Source organism: Globicephala melas, chromosome 11 (genome assembly GCF_963455315.2).
Source record: "Globicephala melas chromosome 11, mGloMel1.2, whole genome shotgun sequence".
Taxonomy (NCBI): domain Eukaryota; kingdom Metazoa; phylum Chordata; class Mammalia; order Artiodactyla; family Delphinidae; genus Globicephala; species Globicephala melas.
This window is the reverse complement of record NC_083324.2, coordinates 100,907,688-100,929,143: the sequence shown is the minus strand read 5'-3', so window position 1 is coordinate 100,929,143 and position 21,456 is coordinate 100,907,688. Positions and strand designations below refer to the sequence as shown.

The window sequence follows — 21,456 nt, the reverse complement described above, 5'->3', positions numbered from 1 at the left end:
ATAAAATAATAAAAATAAATAATAAAAATAAAAACACTTATAAGAATTAAAACAACAGAAAAGACCTGTCTCTTTGAAAGCGCTCTTCTTTCCTCTTTTGTCGCGAGAGTGTTGAAGCTGTGAGCATTACTCACCCTCCTAGGATTTCAGTTCTGCTCACGGTGTAGAAGCTGTTGACCGCGGCCTGCTTGGCTGTCACGATGCGGTGATCAAACGGCGCAGGTGGTGCCCAGGCCTCGTCTGGAGGTGAGAGAAGGGCCGCGTGAGAAGCGGCCCGAGGGCCAAGCCTGGGCCTGAGTGCAAACGTGCTCATTTAATAAGAAAACACAGTGGGCACCTGTTTGATTTCTAATGATCCAGGGAATGTAAGTTTTCATTTCGTGTTAGGATACACGGCTCATGAAGGTGACGCGCAACACCTTTGAGAAAGGGTGTCAGGGCCTCTGCACCGTGGCACCTATCTCCCTCAGGGCAGCTTTCAGAAACGTCAAACAACTGCAAATCTCCAAGCCCCGTACAGTCCAAACAGGTAGTACTTTCAAACTGGAGATATCTGAACATAAACCCCAGAAACTGACCCATTTTTTTAAAAGCACCACTGATAAAGCCCATTATTTTCTTTAAGGCAGAAGAAAAAGATGAAAAATTTCTTCATGTCATTGAAAGGTTTGATATTACTATATATGACTTTCCAAAATATTTTAGCCAGTATTCAAGACACATTTAAGGCGCAAAGGTGCATTTTTCCTGGCTGAAATCCAACACCCAGTAAAACTGGCGAAGTATATATTGTACAGCTCTCAAATTTCTCCCGCCTTCTACCTTCCAGCCTAAGCATCTAACCTCCAGTCCACCTCAGCTCTAAAATACATCGTTACTCACTAATATTCCTCCAGTATCCTTTTTACTTTTCCACGGTCACTTGCCGTGAACCTATTCATTTCCCCATTTATTCATTACTTAAACATCTACTGCGTGCAGCTTCTTACGTGCATACAAAGGGTACGAAGGGAAGTGAGTAGATAATAACTTCGCTTTCAAAAATTTACATTTATTCAAAATGTTATTCTTGAGCACTTATCTTGAGCTAGGTACTTTGCCAAGTGTTCATATTTTTTAAGATTCAGATAATATAAATCTCTGGGCAGTTGATTTGATGGGGACGTTCTCCCTTCACACCATAAATATGCTGAAAAGTGAAGAAGGTATGAAAGAATTCTCTTGGTGGCATTCGTCTCTTCAGACCAAAAAAACCCCAAAAGTGATTGAGTTATGAACACAAATGGCATCAATGTGGCATGATGTCTCCTCCAGGCTGTTAGGCTAAGTGAAATTTAGTCGGAAATGTTTGCTGGAAAGGTTAAGGAGCTTTAAAGGGCTGAAGAAAAGCCGTTTCCTACCCAGGGGGAGTCACCAGATCTTGCTGCCTGGGGGTCTTTGCTCCAGGGAACCCCAGGACTTTGTCTTGTTGGTCCCCCCGGTGCCTCCGGCTTCCTGTGTCCTCCATGTGCATCTGTCACCTGCACCTGCCGCATCTATTCTGCTCTTCTTGTTCTCCTCCTGGACCAAGCTCACCTCTGCCCCTCTCCGCTTACTGCCGCCCGAGGGCTCTGTTGGATGAGAGTTCTGCAAAACAGGTCCTGTCGCTGACTTTCCTGTGGTTCGTGATGTGAAAATGGCTTTTCTGCTGCCATTATTTTACCTGGAATATAAAATCCAGCCACAGCTCTCAAAGTTTCCGGGAGAAAACTTTCAGATGGCCAAGTTTCTGAGCACTAAAGCGTCCTCAAGATGATGCTTTGTTGAAGGGAGGTAAGCTTCGCGATGGAGAGTTGGCGATGTCAGTGTTTGGGGTGAGATGAAGCAGGATGCAGCCCCGTCATCCCAAGCAGCACAGTTACAGGCGGAGATGACCAGCATCCCGGGGACCCTCCCTAACAACCTCATGACCCCAAGTTAGTCCATGGACCCTTTACAAAGGCAGTCATTTCATGACTGCCTAACTAGTCTGATCTCCATTTTTCACTTCCTTTCCTTAAAGACGATAGAAGTGACCACGTTAAAGCAAAATGAAAGGAGCAGTGGTCTCTGAGTGGTAACAGCAGAGAGTCAGCCTTTACTGGTGAAAGAACTGACCTAACAAGTTTCCCAACAGCTCCAGACCTTACTAAAAACATCTCTGCAGTGATGGACTTTCTTAGTAAACATTAGTGTTACATTTAATTCTTGGAAACTTAGACTTCTCTACAATTAGTTTCCAAAATACATTAGTTAAGAATGAAATAAGGGGAATTCCCTGGCGCTCCAGTTGTTAGGACTCCGAGCTCTCACTGCTGAGGGCCTGGGTTCAATCCCTGGTCAGGGAACTAAAATTCCACAAGCTGCGTCGGGCGGCCAAAAAAAGAAAAAAAAGAAATAAGAGTTATGTCTTAAATCCCTAAAAAATACCACAGATGTTTGAACTGGGATGGTCTTTGTTCCAGACATCCTGTGGCTCATCATAACGTAGAGTAATTCATTTGAGTTGGCTACATAATTGCCTGAATTTATATGTGAAACTTCACGGTTGAGGAAGAATCATTCAATGACCTACTGTGTACTCAATCCTCACAATATTTGGGAAGCAGCCAATTTATACATCTGATCAATCTGATCATTGCTCAGTTATCGATCTCAGGAAGGATGTGCTCTATACTGCTAAAAATAGGAAACTTTTACTTGATATTTTAAAAGTACTGGATGTGATTACTACTAATCATTATATCCATCTATCATTTGGTAGAAGACTTAGAAAACAATAAAATGCCTGAAAATGTCACAGGCAAGAAGAAAAAATAATGGCAAGAAAACGTGGCCAAGAAAACTCCACACAGCTGGGAAAGTGGCTTCTAAACCCCTGCTTTAAAGCAGTCACTTCAGTTATCCTTCGATATGGACTTAAATTGCAACGGCACATAGATCTGCAGAAAACGTCAGCTGTGGAAGCAAATGCTTTACACCCTACCTTTCATAGGATTGACCACTGTTAGTTCTATAAACACACTGCTCTTTATTTGAACTCTTGTCCAGCCCTGTTTCATCTGGAATTTCGGATTCTCCTTTTTCCTTAGCTTCTCGGTCACCAGGCTTTTCCTTAGAACGAAGCCCATTTTTCTCTTCTTTGAACACTGGCCATTCATTTTTATCTGCAGAGCCTTGCTTATCATCCCCGGAGCTATTATTTTCTTGTCAGCTCAGTCTCTCTGGGCATGAAATGTCTCTCCCGTCTTCACTTTCTCTTGGCTCTGTGGAATTTCTTACGGCAAAATCTTCTATTTCATCCTGTGGTCTTTCTGTATGAAATGCGGTGAAACTTCTCTGAACTAGAGGCAGGGGTCTTCTAAGCCTATTTCGTGTTGAGCTTTATTAAACGTTTCTTTCTCAGATTGTTCTTCGGGGAAGAGCTCTCTAAAAGCCACCATAGGACACAGTGTTTTAACGGAGGACGCATGTGATCGGTGTAATTTTGGCTTCACAGAATGGCATCTCTATACAGGCTTCTCTTTATTGGCAGATAAAAGCTTTGGGGAAGCAAAGTAGGCGAAAACGTGACCAGTGGACTGACAGCTGGGCCTCCAAAGAATTTCTAGTTTGTAACTAGTAGGACCCAAAGCCATTCAAACAGCACTTCACCCGACACAGGGCATCACGAACATGTAACTTCCTCTGAACAAGAACAACCTCGCCACTTGTATAACAGAGCTTGACCCACAAATATCTAGTCTTATAGAAAGGTTACCTGTGGGAGGTGCCGTCCTTTTGCCTTTGTCTGGTGCTGCTTCCTTCAGGCCAGGGTGTGAGCACACCTGCTCCTTAGCCTGTGGGCACACGATTGAGTAATGAGTAATGTGGGTTACACATCACACCAGGCTCTCTCAACCTCAGCACTTCTGACACTTGGGGCTGGAGAATTCCTTGTTATGGGGAATGTCACAAGGATTATAGGATGTTTAGCAACATCTCTGGCCTCTGCCCACCCGAAGCCCACAGTACTCTCCCCCACCCAGGTGTAATAGCCAAAAAAATGCCTCCAGAAATTGCTAAATGTCTCCGGTGGGCAAACTCACCCCATATTGAGAACCATTATATTACACAATTCAAACACAGAAAAAAATACCAAAATAAATAGTAATTTAGAGGGCAGAACAGTCTGAATTAATGAAGCCCTGTACAGACTAGAGTATTTGAAAGCAAATGACCTCACTATTTTCAAAGAAATTTTGTAAAACTCTGGCATTGTTTGTAGAAGAAGGCCCATCTTCATGGATAGATAAAGGATATTGTAACGCGATTGTCACCCTTGACCTCTGTTTGCATTGTCTTGATATAGTTCACATATAAATCAAATAAAAATGAGAGGCTATATGTCAGTGGGTTTTGTAAACCAGAAAGTAGGAGAGTAAAGTAAGCTTTTATAAAAGGGGCTTCTACATTGCTTAGAACAGATGGCCCCTTTCTAAGGAGATAAACATTCTTTTCACAGTCCTGGTTTCTCTGAATTAGCTAAGCAAACCCTTTTCAAATACCACATAAATCCACCCAAATTATCATAAGTTCTGAAGTTATACGTTATAAGTTAATGAAATTGTATGGATGTCCAAAGAATCAGTCTTTTTTTCTTTGGAAAGAGAGTAAAATTTGCCTGAGGGTGACTTGCAAGCATGAAACACCATGTAAGTGCAGGTCATAGATATCAAGACAAATTATAAATGTGCTTTTAAACAATCCAAAGGGCAGTCCCATGGGTTCAGAGCCTTTCCATTTTTCAGATAAGGACCTTCAAACACAGAGGCATGTTTAGTAACTCTGCAGAAAACCAAAACTAGAGATTAGAGCCCAGGAGTTTGGAACTTTCTAAGTGAAAGGGCAGGAAAATGTCCTTTAGTTTCCCTGCTCTATACTTGCACAGCAATCAGCACATACTCCCACCCCAGTATAGCTTGCAACATTTTCTTAAACATTTTTTTTCTTTCTTTCTTTCTTTTTTTTTCTTTTGCGGTACACAGGCCTCTCACTGCTGTGGTCCCTCCCGTTGCGGAGCACAGGCTCCGGACGCGCAGGCTCAGCAGCCATGGCTCATGGGCCTAGCCGCTCTGTGGCACGCGGGATCCTCCCAGACCGGGGCACGAACCCGCGTCCCCTGCATCGGCAGGCAGACTCTCAACCACTGCGCCACCAGGGAAGCCCTTCTTAAACATTTTTTCTCATCAATTTCCCATTTTTCCCAATTTTTTGCATACCGCCAAAAAAACCCCAAAAAAACAAACAAAAAAACTGGTGTGTCAGTTAATTTCAATCTATCAAAATATGTAAAATTGAGAATTTGGCTGTAAGCCTCCAGCGTTTGCCTCCAGGGACGTCTCAGTGTCAGTGGTGGGTGCCCACAGGATGTGCTGACGCTCTCTGGGTGCAGTGTTCTGATTTGACCAACAGGAGAACTATCAATTCTGAGGAAGGTAAGAAACAAGCTTCCAAACCAGACCATTTTTTCCTTTAATTATATATCAGATATGATTCACCATTTAGATAACGTAAGAAGGTCTTTATTCATTGCCACAGGCTATTATGTTTTCATTTCCCTAGGTCATACTGACATCTAGAGGAACTTTGAACTGAAGAGTTCCCGAAAAACAGAAGACGTATTTCTCCTCTTCTGTTTCTGGGCAGCGACTTCAGTATGAAGTTCGTTCTTAGTGTTTCCAAGTTATATGTAGAAGTTGCTAAAATAGGAAGTACAGGTGTGTAAGCACATCTTGTTTGTTTTCCAAAAACAAACGTATTCTGTACTGATTAAAGAGGACTGGTCAGTGCTGGAAGGATTATGATCACGGTCTGCTAAGGAATAAAAAAATCAGGCCAGACACTGTGTCCTTTGCTGAATTCATGCTGACGGACCAGACGAGCACGAGGGCCCCATTTCACTCACAGTCACTCATTAATTTGTTCACTTAATCATTACTCATATATTTGCACATGGATTCCTGTTTTTTGTTTTTTGTTTTTTTTTTTGCGGTACACGGGCCTCTCACTGTTGCGGCCTCTCCCGTTGCGGAGCACAGGCTCCGGACGCGCAGGCTCAGCGGCCATGGCTCACGGGCCCAGCCGCTCTGCGGCATGTGGGATCTTCCCGGACCGGGGCACGAACCTGTGTCCCCTGCATCGGCAGGCGGACTCTCAACCACTGCGCCACCAGGGAAGCCCCGTGGATTCCTTTTGTAACCATTTCCCCATTCCTTTTATAATATCAGTGGATGTAGAATGACTCGGGAAAGAAAGGGGATTTGGCCCGAATACCCAAGTATTCAAAACACAGTTTTGCTCTCTCTACTCTGTCCCATTTCCTGGGCTGGTGTCCTGAGTGGACCTGTGTTCCCAAGCTTGTCCAGCTAGTCTTTGAGGGGCATGGAGGAAATGTTAGAACTAATTTCTATTCTTTCTCCATTCTTTTCAAATGTATATTTTACTTACGTTTTAAAATATGTATTAGTAATATTGAGCACATATAATTTATGTCTGTAATATATGAAATGTTTATAAAACTATGTATACATGTATTGCTTATCCATTTATATCATTTATAAATAGAGTAAAATATTGCCACATGCTTTGAAATATTTTGCCGATAGCAGTGAACAATCAACTACTTCGGAGACCGTCCCTCTAGGTAACACTGTTTCTCACATTCTGCTTTCCTGAAATACGTGCTTTAGAGAAGAATCATTCTATTAGCAGGTTCAAGGGCAAGTACCTAATGAGAGCTATCAGCTCAATTCTTGCAAACTCTTCTCCACCTTCTACAAAGTACTGCTTTTAAGAGGTCAGGATTCGTTCTCCAAATGACCTTTGTGACAGAGTAAACCACTTCATACTCCTGTCTCTGTTGTGGTTTCGCTTATTGCCGTGGCATCGAGACCCTTAGAGGAAGCAACACGGGTGCACAGGTGTGTGCCGTGTACCACCAGCCTCACCAGCCCAACACTAAAACCCTACTTTTCCTGAGTGGTGGGATAACCAAAAGCGAAATTCATTCGATTGAACAACTTTACCCAATCCCTCTTTCATTCTCATTCAATAAAAATCTGTTTTAGAAAGCAGGCCTGAAATGGCTTTAACTTTGAAATAACAGAAAGACTGAGACAGAGAAGGTTGCTGCCTTCTCTGGACGATCCTTTCCTGGGTTATGGTACTGTCCCCGCCCCGGGGGTATGGACCTTTCCCTACACCTCTTCTTCCCCAGCACCACACGAAGGGTCAGGGTTCTAGAAGTGCCTGGTGAGCCCGTGTGCACGAAGGAAGAAGTGCTTTCCGGAATGGTCTCATGGCGAGAACATCCGTGTGTCAGGCTGCATCACTGAAAAGCCGGACCCCCCAGGCACAACCTGACATGCACCCTGCCACTAACTCTCACATCCTTCGCATCACTTAGCTGATGTTAAGTGACACCCACAGCCCTGCATTTGGGGACTACAGTTGCTTCAGAAAACTGTTTTCTTAACATCACAATGGGCCACGACTAAACTAACCGCATAAATCCTGAGCTGAGGGTATATTACTGCTTATGGAGGTGCCAAGATGAACATGTTTGGTAATTTTAACATTATGCCTTAGAAATACAAAAGCAAAATTACAACAACTGTAATGACCTTGTTAAACTCTGATTAGAATCCTCGTGGGGGAGAGAGAAAAACAGAGGCTAAAAGCAGACAAAGAGAGGAATTTTCAGAAGAAATATTAAAACCGTGTTTCCTCGCCTGAGCACAGAAGATGATTGTAGAGATCACTTGTGAGAGCAATCTATTTCTCTTCATCCTCAGGGCACACTCAGATTCCCCGGGCATTAAGGCGAAGGCCCCGAAAGTCCCTGGCTGGTACAACCCCCTTTGTGATGTGCAGGGTCTGGTAGGACAGGACCTGACGTTGGCAGGAAGGCAAGTGCTGACCCTGACCTCAGAGCCCAGCGAGTGGACCCTCCCCAGGCTGCGGAAACATCGGGGATAATCGGACAGAAGACTAAAGCCTCTTGGTGTGTCCACAATTCCAGGGACAGGCTTCATCCAGAAACCAAGGAAATAGGACTCCTCACGGGTGTATGTCAAGAAAGAGCCCGGAATCAAAGGCATTGGTTCAGGAAAGTCTAATCGGAGGCTCTGTCAAGGGAAGAGACGCGGGCAATCCCGCTTTCATTTGATTATAAGATGCACGGACAGTTCCACAAAAAGGCGGCACACTGCACAGGGAACAGCCCCTCCAGCCAGAGAAGACGGATGGGGGCCCGCACTGCTCAGAGGTGCTGTCAGGCTACTCCTCACTGACCACAGGTTTTACTTAAGCTAAACACACTTTTGAGTTTTCTTAGCTCCACAACCCCTGCTGCGGCCAAGGCCCCGTGGCCACACGGGGGTGCTGAGCAGGGCTGTGCAGACCCAGGGTTACGCGAGAGGCCGGCCCTTGGTCTGCCCTGCCGCCTGGGGGGCCAGGCTGTGGACCTGAGCCGCAGACTACTGACAATATAAGCCTCCTCCACCCTCCTCTCCAGCCTGGCTTTGTCGATTCAAAAGAACTGGTTAGAATGAACCTGGAACAAATTAAAAGATCCAGTCACATTGGGTACTTGGGTCATAAGGATTTGACTTTCCCTCGTCTCACTGCTGATGGATGAGCTCACCTGAGACATCTCATACCAGATCCGTACTTTCTGATTTCCTAGCCACCGCCGTCTCCCCGCTCAGCCCTCCGACGCCTACCTGCTCTTCTCCCACAAGCTGCCGGCCTGGTGGCCCCGCGCCACCCCGCTTCCCACCTGCCCAGACTCTCCCGCGCTCTGACCTGGTGCTTCTCGGCCACCCGGGGTGGCGGAACGTCCGGCAGCCATCAGCGCCCGGGGCCCACCAGGGAATCTCACGACCCTGGCCGGGTGGAGCCCGGACGCGGAGGCTCTGAGGCCCGCACGGACCGTCAGGCTCTGCCGGGTTTGGGGGCCGCGGCTCGCCGGCGCCGGCCCCGCCCCTCTGGCTTTGGAGGCGCTTTGGTCCCTCCCCCCCCGGGCGGCCCCACCAGAGTGTGGAGGCCAGCAATACCCCGGGGAGGCCATGTTGCTCGTGTTTCCCTTTACCCCTGCCGCCTCCCACCCACCTTCAAGGGTCTGACCCTCCCCAGGGTGCACGATTACCCAGCAGACCACTGCCTCCCAGGGGCACGTGTGGAAATGGGTCTGGGGCACAGCCCCGAAGACCACAGCCCCCCCAGGCTGACCTCGGGAGGATCGGGGTGGGGGGAGCCGAGAAAAAGCCCACGCTGCCAAGCGCCCCTCGGGACCCTCCGCCCGGGACCCTCCACCCGGGACCCTCCGACCAGGACTCTCCGCCCGGGGTCCTCTGCCTGGACCCTCCGCCCGGATCTTCCGCCTGGGACCCTCCGCCCGGGACCCTCCGCCTGGACCCTCCGCCCGGCCTGCTGGTCAAAATGTAGTCATGGCAAGTGATTTAATTCCTCCACCAAAATGGAGGTGAGCAAAAGAGAGGAGACTCGGGCTGAAGTGGAAGAACACTACCTTCCAGGGCGCAGAACTATTGACACACTGCACGCAGAAGCGTGTCTGAACAGCCCGAATCGGCGCAGGCCTCTGCCTTCTTGGGATTCTGTTCCCAGAACAGAACGTGCACTTCAGACCGGGCGGCAAAGTCACTGAGGAACGGCGTGTGTGTGTGTGTGTGTGTGTGTGTGTGTGTGTGTGTGTGTGTGTGTGTGTGTGTGTGTGTGTGTGTGTGTGTGTGTGTGTGTGTGTGTGTGTGTGTAACCAGTTTCAAACGCAGGTATAAATGGGATTAGAGCTCCTTGATGTTCATTTGATTTAAATGAGCCTTACTTAGTAAATTCCTCTCTTATACCACACAAGACCCGACCTTGGAATGTTTTCACATGAAGTTTACTTCGTTTTATCATCACCTAATAAAACTCCCTGATTTCTCCGCGCTGCAGACAGTTTTGTAAGGATTCATTTCACATGGTATTCTCAGGCTGCTTGTTAATTTTTATTTTAGGTTCGCTTTTATCACCCCGTCCCCTGTCTCCTGCTCCGAGTAAGCGGTGGGCGGCTCAGCCCACGCCCCCCACGGGCCTTCTTGGAGGCGGGCACCCCCCGGGGGGCCCAGTGTTCCCCAAGGGAGGGGCTGTGTGGTCCCTTGGCGGTAAGGGAAGTTCGGAGGTCTGAACTTAGATTCACTGAATGAAATATTTAACCTCGCGCTTCGCCTTTCCACAGCTTCCCCAGGGCAGCAAATTTTGAAAGCACACTACAAAGCGAAGTGGCTTTCAAAGGCTATCTCTGAAAAACAGTGAGAAGCCGCAAAGCTCTCAAAAAGTCTCTGAATGTGGAATGTAATACAAACTCTGTAAGTATAAACCCATCTGTTATGACTATCCCCAAACATTTAGTTGCCTGGTCCCTTCTACTCAAAGTAGGTCCGTGGCCAGCACCACCACCTGGGAGCTTGTTAGAAATGCAGACGGTCAGCCCCACCACACCCACTGGATCAGAATCTGTGCTTTCACCAATCCCGCAAGGCTCCCGTGAACGCTAACATTTGAGAAGCGCTGGCCTAGGTAACACACATAAGGACTTGGTGTAAAGAAACTTTTCACAAAATATTCATCACGGCCTCTTGTATTGATTTGAATCTTGCCTCCATCCACGATGAGCGAATGTCACGCTTGGGGAAGCTCAGAGCGGGGCGGGAGGGAAAGGGGGCGGAGCCAGGACACAGCTCAGCTGGTCTGGAAACCAGTGGCCTTGAGGGGCGTAGGCGGGGGAATCCAGCACCGTGTTGAACACTAGTGACTTCCGCAGAATGTCCAGAATCTTGACGCCGACCCAGGGGTCCTCACAGGGACTCAGAAGAGAATGCCAGACTTGATACCACGTGCCGAGAACCGGCCACTCACCTCTGGGGTCTCCACTGATGGTGGGAGCTCTGGCCACAGACAAAAGCAGCATTGAGGTGTAAAGGTCCTGCTACGGACTGAACCTTTGCATCCCTACAAAATTCATATACCGAAGCCCTAACTCCCAGGATGAATGTATTAGGAGGCGGGGCCTTTGGGAAGTGATCAGGCTTAGATGAGGTCCTGAGGGCGGGGTCGGACAATGAGATCAGTGTTTTTATAAGAGGAGGAAGGTATCAGGGTCTTCCTCTGTCCCTCTGCCAATTGGGGACACGGAGAAGGCGGCTGTCTGCAGCCCGAGAGAGGGCCCTCATCGGAGCCCGACCGTGCTGGCCCCCAACCTCAGGCCTTCAGCTTCCAGAACTGTGACAGACAAACATCTGTTGTCCAGGCCGTCCGGGCCACGGCATTTTGTTACAGCCACCCCAGCTAAGACAGGGACAATGAAAACTGTCACAGTGGAAACTCTAGAGAGTTAGGGATATGTTCTGCTCAGCTCCAACCTGCAAAGAACAGTTAGGATTATTAACACAAGTGCTCTAACTTGGTTATAGCAAGCTGACTGTCAACTTTAAAAGGAACAAAAGTTATCTTATTTAGCCCAGTTCTTATGAAACAAAATTTAGAAGCCCACAGACGGTACGTGGCCTCTGATACGGTCTAGTTGTCTGTGCTCTTACTCCTAAGGTAGCCTTAAACCCTCAATTTACGGAGAACATAAATACCTTATCGAACCCTTGGTGTTTTTACCTCACTGTCTTTTGTCTTATCGTGGACGTACGGGAAACTATTCAGCGAGCACTTATACCAGTCATTAAAGTAGGGAAATGCTTCAATACTGGTTGGTAAAGAGTGGGTGTCTTGCGACCTCCAGGGGTCACCCCCAGCTCCTGACCCAGCCGCCCTGCCAGCCTCTGGACCTTCCTAAGACCCAACAACTCGGGAGTCCGTACCTGGCGGGGTGGGGACCTCTGTGTCCCTGCTCGGACGGGCGAGTGACTGAACTCCCAGTTATTCAACTCAGTCCTGCACAGGGAACAGGGATAACATATGAGTGCCCCTGGACACAAGGGCAGACTCCTGGCTACACAATTTTCACTATTTGAATAAAGCCTCGTAATTTTATTTTTGCTACCCCTACGAGTTATCATCAGTGGGAAATTGGAAAGTGTGCCTTGACAGTTAAGGGGAGAGCCGTGCGTGATGAGTGAAGAGGACGTGGGTGTTTCTACCAGCACCTCCTTTGCTGCCTTAGGCCTTGGGGCAGTGGTTCTGCAGGTCACTAAGCTCCTGCCCCAGACAGCCTTAACTAGTAGCTCTGGGTTGGAGTCCGAGAACACTCTTCACGAACTCTGTAAGTGATTCTGATGTAAATGGTCCAGGGGCCATACTTTGAGGAACCATACGGAATTCCTACTCATTATTCAACACTGTACCCAAGAAGGTTTCCCATTGTGAATTCTGCCTTGAAACACTCCCTCCCTTAGCCTTTTACTGAGAGAGGAATCAGTCTTTCTTCCGTGTGTGTTGGCTGTGCATCTATCATGCATTTATCATGGCGACCCTGCCTAGACACCTCGGTATCCTTAGCATCTAACTCTGTGCTGGATCAATTGATTAATTGATCGATCGATCGATTAGTAAGTGGGGGGGTGCTGATGCCAGACAGTATGTGCTGAGCACCTCAGTCACCTGTATAAAACGTTATCTTGAGGGATGAGCTATTTATTATATCCTTTAGTACATCCTCCTCAGTATGAGGCTAGACGTCCAGCTCCCAGGCCACCTAGAAGTCCCCACGCTCACGCAGTGGGCTTTGCGGGCATGCACCTCTGACAGAGAGCCCATGCTCTGCTCACACCGCTGTGTCACCAGTTATGTATCATTTTACCACTTTCCCAACAAACGTCTCATACCTCATAAAAATCATTTGCTTTACGTATATATTTCAGACCTATTATTCATACCTCTGTATTGCCCATAACTTCCTTAACATGCTTCAGAGACACTTAATGAACACTTCCAACGACGGAAACGAGAAGAGGTTAGGGTGTCAGCACTGCTACATTTTACTTCAGTAGGATTATGGAGCAATTTTGCCTCGTGAGCAGCAGCTATTTCCTTTGAAAAGTCTGATTAAATCTCTTTGTACATCACGTCGCCCAACACTAAAATAGGTGCTAAATGAATGCCTTTGCCTTTGCCACTGCCGTCCTTCACTGTGTCTGTCCTGGGATTAAGGAGCCCGCCTGTTCGTTATTCTAATGCTCCCCCAGCTCTCAAAGTCCACGATGCCACGGGATCTAGACGGCAGCTCGGTGGAGTTGGAGCGCACACTCCGAATCTTTGCTGGCACGAAGACGCTTCTTGGGAGCTTTGTCAAGTACCTTCACCCTTGGAAACTACGTCCTGTTGCGATGATGGTTTAGTAGTAACCAGATGCCTGCGCGGAAATGTCTTTAGGGCAGATTGTGGAAAGCAGTGTGCTTGTCTGTTTGGCTGCGTGATATTAATTTTCCATTTCTCAGCTGGTGGGGCGTTGCTTCAATGGCGTTGGCTTCTCCCCACTGCATTAGGCCCTGTCAACACGAGGAGGGGGCGGTCTCTTGGGAACTTTACCAACAGAGGCCCGTTTCCCCCTCTCCAAGGGGAAGGGAGTGTGGTGGGTTAGTCCTGTTTCTTCCCCAGCATCGCTCAGAGGCAGCGATGCGGGGATGGGCTTGTAAGACGCGCACATCGTCAGCTCCTTTGCAAATTTGCAGTCTCGGGCAGCCTTGGCAATGAGCCTGTCCTCCTTGTTTAAACAGGGAGCTTCGTTCACTGATTCAAATAAGAATAACATTCGCTTGTTTGCCAAGGTGAGAGATTGCTGCGTCAGTGAACAAAACCAATACAAGCGAAAAGGTAGCATTTTTCATTATGGAAATCAGCTCTTTACTTTCCACAATGGCTGAAGGCAGAACCAGGAGAAATAGGAAAAATCAGCTTAGACGAAACATCACAGGTTTAAATTAGATTTTAAAAAGAAATTAAGATAATGGAAGTAGTTTACTGCACAGTCAGGTGGGTGAGATACATAAACTGTTCTGTATTCCCAACCACACAATTTACCACAAAAGAACCCAGTATTTTAACAGTTCAAAATAAGACAAAGAAATAGAAAACTTACTAAATCATAAAATCTATTTAGCATTTGAAGAGACTCTGAAGGGCATGTAGCCCGAGCAGCTCAACTGAAAATGAGAAAAATGAGATTCTTCCCAATTCCACCCAAATATAGGAGATTTTAATAATATTTGAAACGTTTCTGCTAAAAGGGGCGGCTCTGGATAATACTGGTGGTTCTTCCTACAACACCTTCATCCTTAAAAGTGTTAACAGGGCTCCATGGAGTACGGACTCTGTCCTCGTTTTCTCTCACTAAACATCCACCCACCACAGTACATATTCCAAATGTACACACAGTTCTCAATATCCCATTTGTTATTACACAGCAGTTTTCTGTGACTTTTAGAAATAGGCAACTATAGATGAATTTATGTTAGGACTTGGTATAAGCATAAGCACTAACCTGTGTTATGGTATTGGTTTGCCAGAGTGAGAAGGACATAGTTAGGTCAAGTAAACTTCAAGTGCCTATTTCTGTTTGGAGGAAAAACTTCTTCTCAAATAAGACACAATAATGGACAGGATTGAGGAAGCTCGATCAGCACCTGCAGGAGGCATCTCAAGAGAGTCTCTAGGCTTGCAGTGTACAGGGCCTGAGGACTAGAAGGGGCTGGTCTGCCTTCCTCGGCTTGCTGGGGCCCCGCATGGAATTCTCTGTGGGTTTCAGGAGAGCAAAACCCTGTGTCGTGTACTGCCGTAGGAAGCAAAAACAGTGCACACTTGCTCGCCCACCTTCCTGGAGACCGTTTGCTAGACTACGCCCAGAATAGCAGTAAATAACTGAGTGGCTCCGATGAGGTGACAGCTGGCCTCGGCCGCAGCACTGCACAATCACAGCTGCAAAGTGCAGTCATGGGTATTCCAAGAGTAGGATTGCAGTCTGTTTTCAGTTAGGAACCTCGTATAAAACCGTACTCCATCTACATTCCCTCCATTCAGCTGTGCACCCCTCAACGTGCTTAATGAACTCTTTCTTCTTTGTGAACCTGACTGACACACAAAGGTAACCCCCTTAGGTAAAAGTCATGAGCAAAATGCTCATATAAAACCACAGGGGCCGATACCCGTTTGTTCTTTTCCTCTGTTCACTGAGAGGCACGGCATGCTTCGTGCCCACAGGCTAGGCTATCTCATCAAATTCCAGAAAATACATCTAAACTGTGAAATGAGAAGCTGCTAAGAGAAAAGAAAAAAAAATAGAAGTAACTTTTTCCATCTATTCTGGTCACATCTCATTATTTTTATGTATTAAAATTTAGGCAATAGTCTAAATATACTTGAATTTCACATTTAACGAGACCAGTTCAATTTGGCATTTAACAATCACTGTAAAATTTTTCATTTTGATTTAATTCAGTTATAAGCAATATATTTTCCAAACTGACCTCATTATTGGTGGAGTACATTTACACAAATACATAACTTACTATAGCAACATCGGTCAAATCTGAACATGAAAATTCCTTTACATGCTATCACTTTGCTGTTCATTTTCTATTCACTCCCACAAAATTACTCGTATTGGCACCAAATTTTCCTATTCAATAGAGAAGTAGCATTATTTAAAAATAAATAAGTTCAGTTTCCAGGTAGATGTTATAAAAAACATTAAGTACTTTTTATGACTTCTAGTCTTAGTATCACCTCAAAATTTTTTCTCTACTAAAAGTTATGACAATTAATGTCAAAGTCAAATGCAGGGGTTTTTTCTTTTTAATTTTAAAGAAAATTAACCAGATGAGGATTACAACTCCTATAAAAATCCACATTCTATAAAACGAGGACTCCAGCTGCAAAAACTTCCTCAACTCAAAATCCTAAAATCTAGGGGTTTTTTCAAGTGATTAAATAACTAAGACTAGTTTATTTTATAATACGGATATATAATTTTTAATGAAATAGCATACCATTTATATGCATTTCATAATCATCTATATTTTTATTAAATCTTGGTCCCATCAACACTGATTTAACCAAATTCACATCTTCAAAGTGTACATAACCTTTTCCCCCTAGATGATCTAAAATCTTTATTAAAATGTAAAAATAAGAATTTTGATAGAATTATCCTAACCCTATATGTAAATATACTTCCTCTAAACAATGTTTTATTTTAATAATTAATAATGTTAAAATAAGTTTCCTTACTAAATTCAAGTACTAATCAAAGAACACCAGCTCCAAACTAAAAACAAAACTTGGGAAAGTTGACTGAATCTATAAACATACTTGTGCTTGGAGATAATAGAAATGTGTTCTTACGAGTGATATTCTTTGATGAAAACTCTGTTTTTTAAATTTGCCTTCAAGCATCACATTTTGTTACCTTCTCTTTCAATAGTTTTTCAAACCACTTTTTCAGAGGTTACCAAAGAGTTGATCTTTTCTTAATCAAAGTTTAACGTCACTGATTTGCCATACAACGTAGCCTTTGTCACCATGACTTTTGGCTGTGAAAAAAGGAAAATAAATCACGTCTCACCTTCCCATTCCCTCCAGTGACAGCACAGAAGGAGTTGTCCACTCTCAGATGTGCTGTGACCTAAGCCATCAGTCTCATTAGCCTCAGGTAGCCCGGGAGTTAATTAGGTACTAAGATGCTCAGGGATTATACCAGCTCTCAGCTTCTCACAGGCTGTGTCTTGTTTATATTCAGGACTATATGTTCCTTCCACTTAATATTTTGGCTTCTTACTTTGTACTCCAACTCCAGTGAAAAGTTCTGGTCTCCTCCCCACCCGGCTCCCTCAGTGCAGAAGTCTTTATTAAGACTGGGTTTGCCTTCTGACTGCGGTATTTTCCCTACACAGCTCACATCCTTGAAAACATTATCTGGTTTCTTTCTAAATGAGCACCTCTGGTAGGGCACTTGTAAAAATATCTAAAAGTTAAAATCTAAACCCTCCCTGTGTAAGCCATGTGCCTCTCAGGGTTCAGATGACGCCCTTTCTCTTAGACGATACGTTTTCACCTCATCCCTTTAGTGGTCCTCGTGACTCACGCGTGACCAGGAACTGAGAGGTGTTTGGCATTTCTTCCTGCTTTGGCCTTCATCTACCAGGCTTCTCCGTCCACTGGTGTATTTGTCATCCATGAGCACTGAGCCCTGGTTTATTCTCCTTGGAGAACTCACCGACACTTTCAGCTAAACTCTATACAAATGATCTCAGAATTCTGTCTCTAATCCCATAATCCCAATGATTGCTAGATCTCAACATTTTGCCATGCTATAAGGCTTTCAAACGGTACAAATCTAAAATAAAACCCCACATCTTACACCTGCATTGGCTTGCCTTCAGTGATTCCAGGCTCTGTCAACAGTGCTGTGACGGTCTTAAGTGTAGATCTGCCAGGGAGCCACAGGGTCCGGCTGAAAACAAGCCAGGGCCAGGCCTGAGCCTTGCACTAAACTCCCCCATCCTCCCACCCGGTGCAGCCCTCAGAGGAGGCTCACCAACCTTAGACCCAAGGCCACGGCAAGCTCCACCGTTCAGGCATGCGACTAGTACCAGGACTCCAACAGGTGAGCACAGAAAACCAAATGGGAAAACAAGTCCTGAAAGGTCTGCTCGTGGCGAATAGGGCCCCGATGCTAAGCTTGGGTCCCAGGGTGCGGCAATAGCCTCTAGGGGGGCCCAACAAGGTCAAGATCCAGACTCGGCTCTGACACACCACGAAACTTGAAATGGGGACCGGCAAAGCCTGGTCCTAATATCTGGGGTCTCCTTGGGAGATGGCGACTCAGGCGTAGGAGGCTCACATGAGAACTCAGGGTGCCCACGGGGGGAGCTACACATCTGAGAACCATGTAGAGGTCAGGAGCAGCTTCACGCAATGGCCTGATGTACAGAAAGGAGCCCAGTGGCTGGGCGGAGACACTTCATTTCCCAAGAATTCTAATAGGGAGAATTTCCTAGAATAAAGCTCCTCTGTCTAAGGAAGGGCAGAGAGGTCAAGGCTGCCTAGCATTTCCTGCTTCACCCCAAGCCTGTGGGTCCACTGATCCCTGAGGTCAGCCTGTGGGAAGCTAAGGGCCAGGATACCTTGGAAAGGAGGCGGACGCTTACAACTGAAGGCCCTGAGAACAGGTTCAAGGTCGAAATGCACATTACAGGGCAGTGACTTGCAACCCCAGCTGCACCATAGAATCACCTGGAGAGCCTCTGAAAAATACTAGCCCTGGTGTCCCATTCCAGGCCAACTGCATCCAAGTCTCTGGAGTGGGACCCTCACTTCACATTTTCTAAAGGCTTAGACTTGTCAGACCTAGCAAATGAAAATATAGGATGCCCAGTTAACTTCAAGTTCAGATGAACAACAAATAATTGTTTAATATAAGTATGTCCCATACTAAAAAAATCATTCATTGTTTACCTGAAATTCCATTTTAAGTGGCGCCCTGTATATTTTCTGGGGCAACTCATGTTGAGTAAGGTACAGTCAAGGCTTGGGGACAGTTGCCCTGGGGTTGGTTGCCCTCTAATTTGCAAAATTTGTCTTAAGTGGAAAGTGAGTTCTGTCACAGACGAGACTCCCCTGTGAGGTTTATGAACTAGGGTTTAATTCACCAGACTTCAGTGGTGTGTGCAGGAGACAGCCAGGGTCAACAGCAGGGAAGTAAGCAAGACAGTATTGCTGTCCTCCAGGGACTAGCCGTCCAGAGGTGAAATAAAATAATACATTATTTCTTATTAAAATAAGAAATAATTTCTTTAAAATATTTACCCAATTAGTAACTAACTGATCATGTTGACATCTCTGTTTATGAGAGAAGTCTATTTGGAGCAAGACTTACAGAAATAAAACCTTTTTGGAACCTTTTAGATGGAACATCAAAACTTCATTCTTAAAAATTAACCACTTTGGGGCTTCCCTGGTGGCGCAGTGGTTGAGAGTCCGCCTGCCGAAGCAGGGGACACGGGTTTGTGCCCTGGTCCGGGAAGATCCCACATGCCGCGGAGCGGCTGGGCCCGTGAGCCATGGCTGCTGAGCCTGTGCATCCGGAGCCTGTGCTCCGCAACAGGAGAGGCCACAACAGTGAGAGGCCCGCGTACTGCAAAAAAAAAAAAAAAAAATTAACCACTTTGAAATACTGATTTAAAGCTTCTGCCGTCTATAGGTTTTCTGGCACCGAAAGCCACCTCCAGGTTCGAAGGATGCCTCACTCCTGCAGGCTGCCCTCAGCTGTGGAGGTGGAAGCTCCCAAGCCATGGGGTTCCTTAGGAGATTCGAAGCACACCTCTCAGTGTTCTTTAAAGATGGAGTTTAAAATGTTCAACAGGATGACGCAAGGGACAAGGGGCCAAGTCATAGCACAGACTGTCTTACAATAGCTCATAGTAGCACAAATACTTTGCTACTAATAACGTCCCAGGTACTGAAATCTGCCAGCCTTTCATTTTCCAGATCAGAGTGGTAAGTTTATTCTCAGAATAATGTCTCTTGCACTAACCAGTTTCCAGGTGTGTTTTCTTGAGTGGGAGGGACAGGGTGGACCTGTGGCCAGTCTGCTGGACTGTATGTACCCCGCACACAACCATGGACACAAGTCCAGGAGGGGCACAGCCGTCCTCCACGTGTGCCACAACAGAAAGCAACTGAGGACCATGGCTCCAGGTTCATATCAATGCACAGTTAACATGTATTGAGGATGGTTCTCTAATTAACCACAACTTCACCCGGCTCTTCTGTTATCCAGTTTACATGCCTCTGAATTTCCCACAAGACATGGTAAGAAACTTAATTGCAGAAATTAATCTAAATCATGGCACTCTCACATCAGCCAGTTTAGTAACCCAGGAGAAAAAGGAATAAGATGAATTTAGCACGACATTTCCTTGATGAATGCAAGTTACAAAATTTTTGGTGATAGCGGCCCCTATCTTTACCCCAAGATGGCCCCTATCCTACATGCTCTTAGCCACCAGTTACTTCCAAATTTTCTCATCAAATTCTCTTACCTGTGGCTCAGTAGAGATGGAATGAAATGAGGGAAAGACTTTTTATTTTCAAACTTTGTTTGAGTATGACACGGGAAGGAGATTTCTGGCTATCCTGCATGAGCTTTTCTGTGGGGTGTCAGCCCCATGGTTCATGAACAGGCTTTAACAGGGTGGTATCATCTGAGAAGCTGTAAAGTGCAAAGATGCTTTGGAAGGGCATCTCATACGTAACATTATCCACTAGTTAAAAACTATTTTTAAGTAATGCTAACGTTGGGTATCTTTGGTTTAAAAGAAATAGGCAACTTTTAAGGTCTATAATTTTAAAGTAGGCTCTGAGGATTTCGTTCCAAAGAGCAACATAAGACTGATCATTGTTTTTCATGATAACAAAAGCTCTTTCCTCCAGTCATGGTATCCTTGACAAAAGGTGCTTCTGTAAAGACATAAATAATAAATCAAAGTTATACATTTTCCGGTAAATATACAATAGAATACATATCAGAGTTGGCACGTGAGATAGCTTTTTCTCATCTTTTGTTTTCAAGCAGAAAAGGGCCTGCTGTTCACTGGTTTATTTAAGGAAACCGTCACCGTGTTCCCACTAATACTCACCGTAACCTAAAACCCTCAGGCACTGATTCTGCCGTCCCCGTAATGACAGCTTCATCATGCTCTGGGCTCATATTCGGCACAGGCCACCTGAGCTGAGGAATGACCTCCATGGAGAGAAGCCATAAGAGTCAGCTGGTTGCCTTTGTCTATCGGTGGCATCCACATGCCGTGTCCATAAGCCCCTGTGCTCTTGGCCACTCAGGTCTCCAGCTAGTAAATTCCAGAAGACGGACCATTTATGCGTGGGCTTGCACATTTGCAGATAGCCTGGTGAGGGCTGCCCAGACCTGTGTGCCTACTTCAGGCCACTTAAACTCCAGAAGGAAAACACCAGTCACTCAGAGACCACCGCCAGTGGCACAGAACTTCACATGATCTCTCACCTGAGCTAAGCAGGGCAACAACAAGGGGCCCGGGAAGTTCTTTAGTCTATGACATTCATGTTTTGAGAAGCTGATTTTAATGATCATGAGAGTCATCAGCAGTGGTTTCTAACCTGAAGCTAAGCACAGTTAACCAGACTGAGTCTCGAAGTCTTGTGAGGAGCCCTGGGTGGTACCCGCTGAGGTTAGGGAGGCCCGGGGGCGGGGGCGGTGCGCCCATCTTCACGGAGCTGGGCTTTACCACCAGGATCTATGGAGAAAGGGCCAGACGCAAAGCTGCGCCTCTGCCGCTGCTCCACGCAATACTTTGCTTCGAGCCGTAAAAAGTCCTGAAGAAAGCAGGCTATTCAGATGCACGAAATCTTAAC

The 21,456-nt window shown here is 46.0% G+C and overlaps 1 protein-coding gene across 3 annotated transcripts in view; it reads right to left on the bottom strand.

The window, feature by feature from the left end:
* MYLK4 (myosin light chain kinase family member 4) overlaps positions 1 to 21,456 on the bottom strand; it is an 88,657-nt gene that overhangs the window by 20,492 nt on the left and 46,709 nt on the right. For all 3 annotated transcript variants that reach the window (XM_060308293.1, XM_060308292.1, XM_060308294.1), the window contains 2 exons: positions 3,779 to 3,857; positions 135 to 240 (listed from right to left, as the gene is read on the bottom strand). In XM_060308293.1, coding sequence (XP_060164276.1) covers positions 135 to 240; positions 3,779 to 3,857 — 185 coding nt within the window. The remainder of the gene's footprint in view (positions 1 to 134; positions 241 to 3,778; positions 3,858 to 21,456) is intronic.